The 13,484-nt window shown below is 38.3% G+C and overlaps 1 protein-coding gene and 1 long non-coding RNA gene across 5 annotated transcripts; both read right to left on the bottom strand.

Moving 5' to 3' along the window:
- Positions 1-3,941: 3,941 nt before the first annotated feature.
- On the bottom strand, positions 3,942-6,051 carry LOC148875727 (uncharacterized). Its single transcript, XR_016100884.1, has 2 exons — positions 5,897-6,051; positions 3,942-5,811 (listed from the first exon to the last, which is right to left on the bottom strand). It is a non-coding gene; the product is annotated as an uncharacterized LOC148875727 (long non-coding RNA).
- A 4,240-nt stretch (positions 6,052-10,291) lies between these two features.
- On the bottom strand, positions 10,292-13,218 carry LOC148875726 (uncharacterized). Of its 4 annotated transcripts, none has more exons than XR_016100882.1 (3): positions 12,801-13,218; positions 10,892-11,151; positions 10,292-10,727 (listed from the first exon to the last, which is right to left on the bottom strand). XR_016100882.1 is itself a non-coding variant. In XM_088950365.1 (2 exons), the coding sequence occupies exons 1-2, from the start codon at positions 13,063-13,065 to the stop codon at positions 10,612-10,614; spliced, it is 381 nt and encodes a 126-aa protein (XP_088806491.1). In that variant the 5' UTR covers positions 13,066-13,198; the 3' UTR covers positions 10,292-10,611. The 4 variants fall into 4 exon arrangements, 2 of the variants coding, with proteins under 2 accessions (XP_088806491.1, XP_088806483.1); XR_016100881.1 differs by having other exon boundaries at positions 10,919-11,151; positions 12,801-13,212; XM_088950365.1 differs by lacking the exon at positions 10,892-11,151 and having other exon boundaries at positions 12,801-13,198.
- Between the last annotated feature and the right edge of the window lie 266 nt (positions 13,219-13,484).

The raw sequence follows: 13,484 nt of genomic DNA, 5'->3' as shown, positions 1-13,484 counted from the left end.
GACACAACCCCATTTAGGAAACTCGATCAAAATAAGAAAATAAAAATAAAATAGATGTTTGATCTAATTTTGTTGTTGTTTGGATCCTCTTTCAATTTTTCTTATGCGTAGGCTATTCGCTTATGGAATATTGGCATCCATCTTGTGCAAGCAAAGAACCCAGAAAGCTTGCCGACGAAAAGCGAGATTAATCCCAAAGATAATCATGTTTCTTTCCAGGCAGTTCCTTCTCTACTTCTCTCCGGCTATCTTAATTAATTCAGAGACGAGAGAGCTGACTCTTTTATTCTTTATAATTAATTTGAATTGTTTTAAATTAATTACAAGTTTGGACAATGATACAAGTCAGCTCTCTAACTAAGCTTTGATTTAAGATTTTCTTCTTCTCCTGTTCTAAGAAAAGGCTGATTCTCATTGCCTCAAGAGTCATGACCTAAACCACTGAATGCTTCATTGGGTTTTAATTAACGTTTAGATGTGAACTGTGCAGTGCGAGAGCATAACGGTAGTGGAAAGGAAGTTGAAGGAGATGGGAATAGAGTACGTGCAAAGAAGAGTAGAGGAGGGTGGGATATACGTGGACTAGTTGTTCTTTCATGACCATCAAGATTTGCAACTGTGAAAACCTGCCGGTGGTCTACCTCGACGGCGAACCCGTTAGAGCATTTTACTCGAGACGCAGTTTCAAGAAACACTAGCAACCTCCGTCACCACCACCGCAAATGGTTCAATGTGTTACTGTAGTATCTGTCGAGGACTAACTCCATTGTGCAGGATTCTATCGAGAGGGATCGAGTTGTTAGATCAGAAGTATTCCTTTTGTGTAGCATTGTATTTTGTTTGTTTTTTTTTTTTTTCCTTTTCTTGTAGAAGTATTCCTTTCGTGTAGGATTCTAGTGCTGTTCAGCAGAGATAGGCTTCTATCAGGGCAAATCTGTGCCCATACCATTCTAACATCCTTTTACAACTTTGCATTGAGAATATCTCCCATGAATTAAAGTACACAAGTAGGGAGATATTCTCAATGCAAGGCAATAAAAACTGCTTGAATGGGCTTTGCCCTGACTGAAGCCAAACACTGTTCAGCAGCGCTAAGGGGGTTTTCCGCCCGCAACTCTCTACCCACATTCTACCTGCCGTAAATTACAATCACACATCTCCATCTTGAAGATGTGTGTCTACAATTCACGACGGGTAGAGTGACTAGAAAAAGTTTGTAGGAAATCTGGATTAAAGGAGAGGGGGAGGGGGAGATGTTTCACATGAAAATCGTTGCACATAATAATGAGGTCACACGAAAATGGAATTGGGACAATTGTCACCAAGTCATTGAGTTAATAGGAAGGGCAGCAGAACGAGTTCAATCTTCTGAATCCAGTATGCGAGAAACTTTCTGCATCCGCGAAAGAATGAACACCACATACATATGATTTTAAGACTAACGGATTCCAGACTTAGCGGGCGTCTGGCTCCAAAGTCTTTTAAAATTTGTTAAAATGCAAAACGTACATATGACTGAACACCACCTCATCTGTTTGGGCGTTTTTTTTTTAGTTTATCAGAAAGAGACATATAGACAATGACTGAGAAGGCTGAAGAACTTTATTATAGAAAAAAATGCAACAAAGAAATATGTCCGAAACATGAGGCAAACTGAGAAAATAGACCATTTTCAACCTATCTATGAGAAAAACATTTCCCATTCCTACCGAGTGATAGTAATCACTGCAATAGCACCAAATAAGATTCATTAGACAGCGAGATGGAGCCTTTCTTATATTATGCAATGAGTGCATAACATAGGCATTAAGGAACTACACAAACATTATCTTGAAGAGGATTCCCAAAAGAAGAAAAATGTGTTAGTATTGTCATCGAGCAGCAGGGTGGGATCCACCGGAGTACGCCTTACTGCCTTAGTATTGTCATTGAAGGGTAGTTTTTATATTTTCAGAAGTAACTGAGAAACTGTTTAGAGGGGAGAGTTCAAGTAGTGACAGACTATTTTTTGGATAAATTATTATGGGAAACCTATAATAATTTTTCATTAAAAACATAAATTCTAATAATCAACTGATTACTTTTTGGAGTAATTAGTTGTATACCCTCAGGAAACTACTTATATGGCCCCACATAACACAAATAGGCCATCGGTTACTAAAATGTTTAAGTGATCATTCAATTTTTTTATAATCTCATTTTTACCCCCCTTATCTCCTACCCCCCCCCAACTAATTACATATAAGGTGGCCCCACATAACACAAATAGGCCATCGGTTAAAAAAATGTTTTAGTGATCATTAAATTTTTTTTATAATCTCATCTTTACCTCTTTTCTCCTTCCCCTCCCAACTAGACCTGGCAAAAAATCCAACGCAAGCCAAAAAAATTTGGGTTGGGTTGGGTTATGGATCAATCCACATACCCGATTGTCAGGTTTCAATTATTTTTATGGGAATTATACTGAAATGATGTCACCACAAAGGAAAAAGCAAAATACATTCAGGGGGTGTTCTTTTTCAGAGAAGTATGGATAGACCCAATGCAAATTTCTAATTTGCATTACAGAGCTATAAATATTGAAAAGGTCAAAAACTCACACTCTATGCACCCATACCCACCCATAAATTGACATCAATTCCAAGCTGGTACCTACCACAAATGTACTTTAAGCCCAAATTCTGACCCTGGGCTGAATGTTATTCACCCTTCCTTTTTTTTTTTTTGATTTTGAAAGGGGGAAATGTTGGTCAATGGGATTTTGGTTCAGTTGACCAAGAATGTCATGTTCTTTTTTCATTTTTATGTGGAGACTAGAAAAAGTTTATTGTTTTAGATACCATTTATCCAAGAAAGTGATACACATCTCCCAGATGGGTAAATAACTTTCCCACATAGGAGAAAAGTTGTCAACACTTGAATGAAACAAAAATGCCCATTTTAATAATGAATTTCTATGGTTAAAATGGTTATTACCTTATTTACTAGGGAAATAAAAGAACATGGATAAATGTACCTACCTAGGTAATTGCATTTACCTGGATAAATAACTTACCAAAAAGTAAACGAGGCCTCAAAAAGAAGACACCACTACTGTATCAACAACAAGCCCAAACATCAACTCATCTCTTCCTTGGGTGTCCTTTTGCAAGAGGTATGTGGAGGGATCTAAATATCAATTTACATGCTCATGAAGGCAGGAATGGCATGATCTATACATATATTCAAAACTGGAAGGAAGCTTTGATCAAAATCATTTCCAAACAAGAGCTACATTCCTACCTTCAAAGAGTAGTGATTTCCCTACGATTTGATTAATATAAGATGTAAGGCATAGAAAAATAATTGAATGTGCAAAACCTGACCCTATATGGGTAATCGAGGCAGTTCACAACTTTGAAATGCCACAAGAAAACACAAGCTTCCTCCTCTCCAGGACGGCAACTAATAAATTCTGAAATCTGCAATCATTGTTTGCATGTGGATGGCTCCTATAGGGTTCAACAGAGTACAGCTTCCAACTCTTATGTCATCACAGAGAACTCTTGCAGGGCACAAGTCAATAGCTCAATCTCCATCTGAAACAGAGTGGTAAGCTCTTATTTTGGAGCTGAAAGAAGTTATGCATAGAAAAATCAACTGCCTAACTGTTTTTTTTTTTTTTTGTGATGCATTATCCATTGTGAATACCACTACTAACTGCAGTTGGAAGGACCAGGTCCTGAATATTTGCAGAGGTTTTGATTCATGTAATATACAGTACGTAAAGAGAAAATATAACAACTTAGCCCATGGTATAGCATACAATATATGTAGGGAGGGAACTGATAGTCAATTCCAACTCCCTCCCTCAGGAATGCTTGTTCAGACCTTCCACTTATTAATTTAAGTTTCTTGCTGGTTTTTTTGGTAACAAAGGATGATATACAAAGAGAAGAAAAGAAAGAACAGTAAGAGTTTACATACAAAGATCAAGTAGGTCTAGTGGAGTCGTTCCTAGCCAGCTCTATAATCCAGGGAGGGCAATTCCCAACAAACAAACCTGACTCCACTAGCCCTTTTCTTGCCAACTCATGGGCAAAAGAGTTTAAAGACCTATTTACAAAATTAAAAGAGACATTTAAGTTTTTACTACAATCCAAAATATCTTTGCATAGAAACAGAGCATCTTGATCTTGAGCTTTGTTGCTGTCCCCAATTTTCAGTGCGTGGATGATGTTGGCAGTCACTTTCAACTATTGCTTCAGCTGGATTTAGCATACTCAAAAGATCCAAACCTTTTAGAAGTGTCATGGCTTCAGCTTGAATTGGAGAAGAGACTTGGGCTGGCCCAAAAGAAGCAGCTACTGCTGAACCCAAATGATTCCAGATAATCACTCCAAAACCTGCTTTGCCAATACCTGTTGACGTTTGGTGTGGCTAAGGAGTTCAACAGCCACAATAACTATTGTCTTTTGGTATGACTGCTGTGACTCTCAACAGTCACAATTACTTCACCAAAACTGCCACATTTATTTTGACAATTTCACTTCTACCCCTCCATTTTTTTCGTCAGAATTTTAGAGACCATGTTCCCTATTTTTTTCTAAAAAAAGGGTGCTTCCTGGGGGGTAGTAGGTGCATGGAGAGAGAGCATTAAAAAGCTGAAGAGATTGGGAGAACTCCACCGCCATCTTCCAGTAAGATCTGCTCGTATTATGATTGGGATCGATTTTCTTCTTCAGTGCTGCCATTAAGGACTCTTTCACACCAAATCAAAGCAGTCATCTATGCTATGGAGTGCTTCAAGGCTTTGTTAAAGGCATTTCGGCACTAGTAAGGTGGTCAGTTTGTAATACTCTCATCAAGGATATAAATAAACAAGTTTTCTTTCTTCTCCCATGGATGTAGGTCTCTTTGACCGAACCACGTAAATCTAGTGCCATCTTTACCTTTTTTTTTATCTTATTATTTGCTTTATAATTCACATATTTCTCAATTATTTTCTTGTTTGCCATACCACTTAATCGGTAATTCAGAGTTTAATCCTAACAATACCCAAAAATACTGCCATCCAGATTAACCTTTAGAAGCAAAACTTCATTTTTCCTGATATCAGTTAGCAGGGAAGAAGGTTGCCAGTCTTGAGGGGAAATCAGATTCCTCTCCATCATTTTCCTCTGAGCACGAATTGCAGCCAGGTTTGAATCAGGAGAAATGTTTTCAAAAATGAAGCCGTTTCTGTTCTTCCATATCACCCAAAGCAAATAAATTGAGAAGCTCAAAATTTCCTATTTTCTGTCATTTAAAGCACAACAAGTATCTACCATTTTCTAAAACAGGGCATGCGTACTAGATTCGACAGCAGAGTTACAAACTGAGCGGATTGCATTATCAGACATTCCAACAACATTTCCATAAAAAATATTTGATTTGACTTTAGGATCTATCTTAAACCCACCCCAGATCTATTTCCAGTGCTTTTCCCCTATTATCTGATTAGCAGAGATCGAAGAGCCAGGGACTTCAGCCCCTTCTTCTGCCAAAGAAACCACAGCAAAGTAAGCTGAAAAAAAAATCCCAGAAGAGACTAAACGGTAACATCACAGGTGGTAACGCTGCCGGCCTCCAGATGTTCAAAATTGGGATCATTGAAATCGCTTCTTTCTCTTAAACAATCTCAGCTTCCAAATATCCATCATAGACCAATAAACCATGTGAACTTGCCGCCATGGTCTCCCTTCTCGGAGGATCCGTTCGTTCCCATTGCCGATTTCCGATGAACCATTAGCAGTTCTCAATTTTCGTAGATTGAAGCTATTATATGCGGTTCTGTTGACATGACCGAACACCACATCATCAATTAGTCACCCATGTGGCATAATTCCTAGTAGATCAATGAAAGTATATAAATTACCTTCAAAGAGGGCATTCGTTCGGACCTTTTTTCCAGATTAACAACAGAGCTTACGATCGTTGTTTTCTTAAGATTCCTCTCACACCCCACCTCTCTCTGCTTCCCTCTCAAAAGTTCAACGACTGATACTATTCATCAATTGTAAAACATCAAATGCCACCAGAAAACAGCTAGCCTTTTTTGTAATATCTTGATTTCAAGAGCTTATGCACTGTGTATATATTATTGAAACTTTTAACAAACAGTCAAGGTTAACCCCAAGAGTCCAAGTAGAACAATTATCAATATTTTTAAAATATAAACTATACCCTGGGTTTTGCAATTAGACTTAAATATACATTTCCACCTTTATCTTTGACAGTTTGAACAAAAAAAAAAAGACGGTTACACTCTTTGTTAAGAGGTGAAACAGGTTGTGTTCTATATTGAGACACCACCCTGCAAACAGGTTACCTCTATTCTTTCTTAAAAATGGAAGAATAGAGGCAAATCGACCGTCCTGGTTGTTGATTATGGCAATGGTTAGCACTGCTTTTCTTTTTGTTAAATTATGGGCAAATTTTTTAAACTATCCCTGACGTTTATGAAATTGATTAACTATATTCCTATTGTTTCAGTGTTGTCTTAGAGTACCTCTACTATTTCTGACAGTTGTCGCACAACTCCCTTCTTGTTAATTCTTATCACATACTGTTTAAACGTGACCTTATATGTTTGATTTAATTTTAAATTATACTCAAAATACCCTAAGAATGATTTCTCCATGAACCTTCTAAACCAATGCAATGTAGACTATTTCTAGATGTTGTAGTCAACAAGGGTTTGGCCATCTTCTAGCTGCTTCCTGGCAAACATCATCGTCTTCTCCACTCAAACCAGCAGCTAACCTTCCATCCTCTCTCTCTCCCCCCTTCCCTATTTTCCCCATTTCCTTTCCATCTTTCTTTTCTTCCATTTTTTTTGCCATTGCTCATCGTCATCCAATGAGAACAACAAATCCTCGGTGGTGATTCTCCTAGTCTTCCTTGTCATCACCACCAGCAAGCATTGATAAGGTATGGTTATTCTTCAAAGATCAACTAGTCGATCTCTGCCAGGAAGCTTCCAATAAGCATTCCAACGTCATGGGCCGTATTCACAAGATCGCCGATGTGGACCCTGTTCATTGGCAGCAAGAATTTTCCATTAAAGCTCTCGCAAAGCTCAAGAAAAACCCCAATAGAGAGAGATTCATTTCAGGGGGATCAGGGATCAGGGTTGATCATTGATTCCGTTGGAAGCTGTAACGCTGACCCCTGACCCCCCTGAAATGAACAGCTGAGCAGTTGAGCTTCGCCAACCGCCCTCTAAGTCGTAACATTGCGACATCATAGGTGGTGGCTGCCATTTTTGGTATTTCGAAAATGCCCAACCAAATGACTGTTTTCTCTTGGTGGGCAGGATTATCTCCAAGGTGCGACACTGATATGGAGAAAGAACACCAGAATCTAGAACTCCACATGGAACTCGATGTACAACCAGCCCTTCATGAAAGGCCTCTGGTGGTGAGGCATTCCCTCATCATTAATTGCCTTGTATTGACCACTGCTCCCTGAGCCAGACAAGATTTCGGTGTTAATCCCCTGAACCGGAGTTGATCCCCTGAGTTGGACAAGATTTCAGTGTTGGAGTTCATCCTTGAGTCGGACAAGATTCCAACGCTAGAGTTGAGCCACTGCCACCAGCTCTACTGCAAATGTCTTCTCAAACCGCTCCCCTTTTCTCTGCCACACACTTCATTACAACCACAGTTCCATCATTTGGTAGCACTGCTCTATACACATGGCCAAAACCGCTCCCCTTTCTCTGCTATGCACTTCATTGCAACCATAGTTCCATCACTTGGTAGTACCACTCTACACACAGCCGAAACTGCTACTCCGAACCACAATTCCATCATTCTTCTTCCAGCCTTCGTTTCCAACATGGTTTCCAACCACCATTGATCCAGATGGTCGGACTGTTCAACCCGAAAACCGTCTAGGCAATCGATTCCGTTTTACCCCAAACCCAGTTCCTGGCCAAACCATTGAACCGGTCAATGACTCGTTGACTTGGGTGGTCAAACTGTCAACCTGTTCAACGGTTTTTGACTGTTTTTTTTTTTGTTATCAAAACTCAAAACGGACCACCCATTTGAACCGGATTGTTGAACTCTCAACCCAAAAACTGGTGGCCAAAACGGTTCTATTTCTGGGTCATTTTTAAAACCATGGTTTCCGACATCTTCTGAAGGTTCCCAGTCGCAAGAGACAAGGTTCAAAGTATTGACACGTATCGACCAATACGTATCATTTCAGGAGCTCCCCAATACGCCCCTACAGAGGGTGTATCAGGGTTTTGACCGGTTCAGGGGGTGGAGGAGCCTTAAACCGGCCCCCTTGAACTGGTTTTGATATCAGACATATCGATTCTTTGAACCTTGGAGATGAGTTTTATTCGAATTGGTCCATCGTCTCTAACATTTTCAGACGAGTTTTGTATGAAGTTCTCACTTTATTGAAGTATCAAAAGTTTCATTTTGAAAATTTAAAGAAGAATGATGGGCAAAATAATATTTTTAATCCTTTAATTAATGGACACCGACAATAAAGAAAATTTAGTCAATTGTCAAAAACAGTAGGGATACTTTAAGACAATACTAAAACAGTATAGATATAATTAGTCAATTTCCTAAACCTTAGGGTAGCTTAAGAAATTTGCCCTTAAATTAATAAGCAACCCTTTTACTTCAAATTTCTAACAGCAGAAAAACAATATGTTGCTAAGCTTTCACTTTTTGTAGGAGCTATCAGAATCCTTGGTAGCAGTAAATTAATTTTCAGAAGTTCTAAAATCTTCAAAGACAATTCAATTACTTGGTTATAAAACATGGAGTGGCTTTAAAGTTAAACAGATTAGTTCTTACCGAGACGACAAGAATTAAACAAACTGATCTTCCACCCAAATAATCCAAGGGATGAATCTCACAAAGGAACTACCAAATCTTGTTTGATGCTTACAGCGAATAGACTGCAATAATGAAAATCTATTAAAAATCTTGTAAGACTCTCCACCGTTGAACTTGAATGACTCACACCCATGACCAATCTTCAATCTTAATTCCCAGAAATTTAAAAAGAAAAGGGAACAAGACATTTCTAGTTCCCAAGAAAACCACATTCGTTGGTGATTGGTAAATGGTGGCAAGTAATTTGGTCCATCATCACCATCCTTTGGCAATATAGATGGCATTGGTTAAAAGTAAAACATGTTTGGTACATGCTCCCAGCAAATGCTAGCCTGTCCCTGTAATTTACCCCTGTTTTTATTTCAATCCAGTTTGACTTACACAAGTTATTAGAACAGAGCATAAAGGGGTAAAATAGAGTTTTTAAAAATTAAATAGCAAATATCGCATCACATAACAGTTCTTAACATTTTAGTAATGAAAGACACCTTTAAGTCTTTCATTACTAACCAACCCCAAGGTATATTTGAAAAATATAGGATAACCAATTTATGAAAACTCAGGATATGTTTTAAGTCTTTCACCTTTTTTGTTTTCAAAGCCCTAAATCTTTGTTCTCCAACAACCAACAAAGAGGTGGAGCAATTCTTAGAAATACGTCTATCGGATCTGTTCCTGACAGAGACAATTGAACCTGGATGGTTAACCATATATCTACAAGGGAAATGTAGAGTATAGGTTTTGTTCAGAGGAAAGACAGAAAAGAGAAAAGAGGGGAGACGTTGCTCTCATTCAGTGGTGTTTGTGGCGGAGTAAAAAGAAAGGAAAGGAGAGAGAAGAAGAAGAAAAGAGAGAGAAGGGCAACAGGATTCAACATTTCAAATAGATGAAAGTTTAATGAACAGTTAAAGACTTTGTCCTCTACACTTTATCTGTTAAACCTAACGTTTACAGGTCATATAAGTAGTTTTTTAAAGTAACAAGGCATATAAAGTAATTTACTAAAACCACAGGATATAAAAGTAATTATACCTTATTTGTATTTTTATTAAGATAAAAAGCTATCAATGTCAAAATTAAGATTAAACTTGATAAATAATCCAAGCATGGTGCAGTGATGAAATTTTTTTTGTCTTATGACACCAAAAGCATATAATTTTTATACCATGGAATGACACCAAAGCAAAACTAAGTGAGTCGTGTGGATTGTGATGTCGACAAAGAATGCAGCCAAAGGTCCCATGGTCTAGTGGTCACAGTAACCCGAGTTCAAATCTCGGTGGGACCTTATTTTTCTAACTTTATACCCCTATCTTGTGTGCCCCTTTTGGTTCTATCGAGAAAAAAAAAAAAAAAAACCTGAGCCATTCCACCTCTGCCTTCTATCGATATGTCCAAAAAAACAAGTACTTGAAATCTTGTATGGGATCCCATAAAGATGAGATCATTCATCAATAATAAAAATCGGCTCTAAACATGATTGCAACTGTTTTTCTTCTGCATGGATTTTGGGTGATGTAGCATTGTTCTATATATTCTATAGAAGCAATGGAAGGAGCTGCTATAGCTATTACTGCCATGAATGCCCAGTTTGAATTTTTGAACTAATCGAGCAGTATGACATGGTACATCAAAGGCATATTGTTTTTATCCTGGAAGCAGCTCGGCATTCCTGCTATATAGGTTAAGAAAAGAGCTTTATAAGAATGGAATGATGAAACAGGATTCATCTAGCCCACCCACCCCATATATTTGGGACAAGGTTGGATGATGATGATGGTGATGGTGGTGGTAGTAGACTAGCTTTGCTTAATGATGCCAGAATACTGCAACGGTAATACCCTGCAAAACCAACACAACCATTACTCATGGCAATTCACTCAAAAGAAATATAAGATGGATCATTCTCATTGCTGGAATCTTCAAAATTAACATTTTAGGGCTCTTTTTAGCTTTATTTAATTATGCCCCAAAAAAAATTATGAAGCAAGGCAAGCATATCTTACAAATTAGGGGCGTGAAAATGGTATTACCCTTGAATCATAAACTAAACTAGTTTCGCCTGTCACCTTACTGAAAACCAATTTCTATAACCGGGACGGGGTCACAATTTTCTCATCATTGACCTTCGGGTCTTGTTCTGTTGGTTCGATTCTCTTCTCCTTCATCTCTTCTGTAGAATTTTCAGATTTTTTCTCGTCACTGTCCGAGAGGGAAGGAGGTTCATCCTTAAACCATCTCCAGATTTTATATATTAGAGGCCCACCTAAGTATATGCAAAATTGAGAATAAATAAGAGCAAAACACCCAATACGGTAGAAAGAAGAAAATCAAGAAATTAAAACAAGTAAACAAGTCTACAACAACAAAGACAATAACGTTTTTCTTGAATCTTTGAATTAGGCCTCAAGTTCTCGCCATCGGTTTGAGTTTTAAGGGGAAGGAGTACTTCATAAATCATTTCCTAGCATTTGAATTGTTAAGAACACGAAGGATTATGATAGAAAGCAAACCCTTTACATAGAATTCATTACAACATCCATGTAATTACTGAGAAACAGTACCATTGTCAAAGACTACTATAAATGCTAAAACCGGAACTACTTTTCTCTCTTCCAGAGGGTAGGCCTTGGTGCAATGGTTGGGTTACTCCATTGCAACCTGGGTGACCAGGTCTCAAATCATGGAAACAGCCTCTCCATATGTGCAGGGGTAAGGCTGCATACACCTGTCCCTCCCCAGACCCTAGACCCTGCGTTGGCGAAAGCCTCGTACACTGGACTGCCCTTTTTAGAAAGCAAAAATATGCTCATAGTTTCAGCTGAAAGATCTGTTTAACCAAAAGAAATTTAACTAGTTGCTTAAAAATTATACATAATAAAAAGCCAAGACAAAAAAAAATTGGTATTCTGTACCAGAGAGTCCAAAAATAGCCTCTCTTTGCCATCCAAATTGAGGTGAAATACCAAGGGAAAAAACATGAAATAGTGATCTCAGTGAAGCAAGCCATAGATTTCAAACAATTCCACATCCCAGATTGTATGTAAGTGGCCCAACCAGATTAAAGTGAAAAATCAATCACCAAAATACGGTATACAAGGCAGTAATGTTTGATAAGAATAAAGTGAAAATCTATCAGGTTGAATAGTTTGGATCAGCCAAGCACTGAGAACATGTTACAGAGTAAGACTACAAACTGTAGAATGATCTCAACAAAAGAACAACTGTTCTTCCCTAAAATTTATTTATTCAAGCTGACATCAAATCCAAAACTAACCAACTCTGCAAAACAGGATTCATGTAGTAGTTAGTTGGAGTAAGGCATTGTTGAGTCGAACTGACCCTAAACTTGGGTAAAGTTTTAAAGGCCTAGTATCGTGATCCAATACTTGGCAGTTCTCACTTATCATCCAGATTCCAGATTGTATTTAGAAGCTGTCTGATGAACCAAGAAAACTTTTGAACCTTTGATCATGAAAATGTTGTGCCTTAATCCAGCATTTTATCAAGATTCGGGAATCATGAACTGGGCTTATCTTTTGTGCCTTATATCCTATAAAAAATAAAGAACTCTTTACATGTTCGCCTATAGCTGCACAAACAAAGATGAATGTATCTACAAGTTCATATATGCACTAATATAAGTATAGTTTCAAAGTTTTGAATGGGACAAATGGCAATTTTATTATTGAACTGAACACGGAAGAAGTTTGAAGAAATCGTTTGCGCTTTTAACCGCTTTGATTTCAGCTAATTAACACCCTGTCTGCTAATCAATTCAGGCGTAAAGATAATGTAAATTCAACATTATATCTGTTATATCGCCCTTGCTGTTGCTGGGAGGCACTCAATGGCAGTAGTATTCAATTCAGAATTAAGGGGGGAAAGATGAAAAATGAAAAATGAAAAGCAGACCTGGGACGAGCTTGGACGCCTCTTCGCCGGCTGGACTTTCGGCCAAGTTCATCAAAGAACGACCAATTTTCTCCCGACCTTCAGAATCCGAGAGGTTATCCTTGAGCTTCTGAACTCCTTCAACTCTCACGGTCTTATCGATCTTTTGGACGGTAGCACTAGCCGCATCATACGAAGTCCGACATGCGTTGGTAACGGGAGTCAAATCGGGGCCGTTTCGCTTGATTTTACCGGTCACGAGGTACACTGTATCCCAGAACCCCATCTCTTTTCCGTTCTCTGTTCTCTGATTCTCTCCGTCCTATCACCATGCCCGTTGCCGATTTTCTCTCTTCCTCCTGAAACAACGTTGGTCTCACGTCAAGACAACGACCATCCTAAAATTTTAGTCCATTTGTTTCCGTCTATCATCAATATCCATCTCTGGCATGTACAAATACATACACACTCGCTTAGCTAAAAACAAAGCCACTTGTGATCTGATGAGAAACATCCTCCTCTTAGTTCTAATGGTTGGAATTGGAAAATGAGCATTGCAGATTTTATAGTTAGTCAGACTGGTATCAACCATGTAGAAGCTCGAGACAAATTAACTTCGTGGGTTATTATCAGCTTCTGGACGATTTTATACCTGTTCATCGACTCCTCATGTCATGGGTGTCATCTTCAATTCAATTTCATCCA

The sequence above is a fragment of the Nelumbo lutea genome, chromosome 1 (genome assembly GCF_056320005.1).
Source record: "Nelumbo lutea isolate HS-2025 chromosome 1, American lotus-T2T, whole genome shotgun sequence".
NCBI lineage: Eukaryota > Viridiplantae > Streptophyta > Magnoliopsida > Proteales > Nelumbonaceae > Nelumbo > Nelumbo lutea.
The sequence above is the reverse complement of the archived record's forward strand: the minus strand, read 5'-3'. Positions and strand labels throughout refer to the sequence as shown.

What these genes read in the sequence shown, in the direction of transcription:
- LOC148875726 (XM_088950357.1), bottom strand. Translation starts at nt 13,065, where the DNA reads ATGGGGTTCTGGGATACAGTGTACCTCGTGACCGGTAAAATCAAGCGA. An exon ending in GGCGTCCAAGCTCGTCCCAG is followed by an intron (nt 11,716 to 12,800) that starts GTCTGCTTTTCA and finishes TTGGTTAAACAG; the next exon opens with ATCTTTCAGCTGAAACTATG.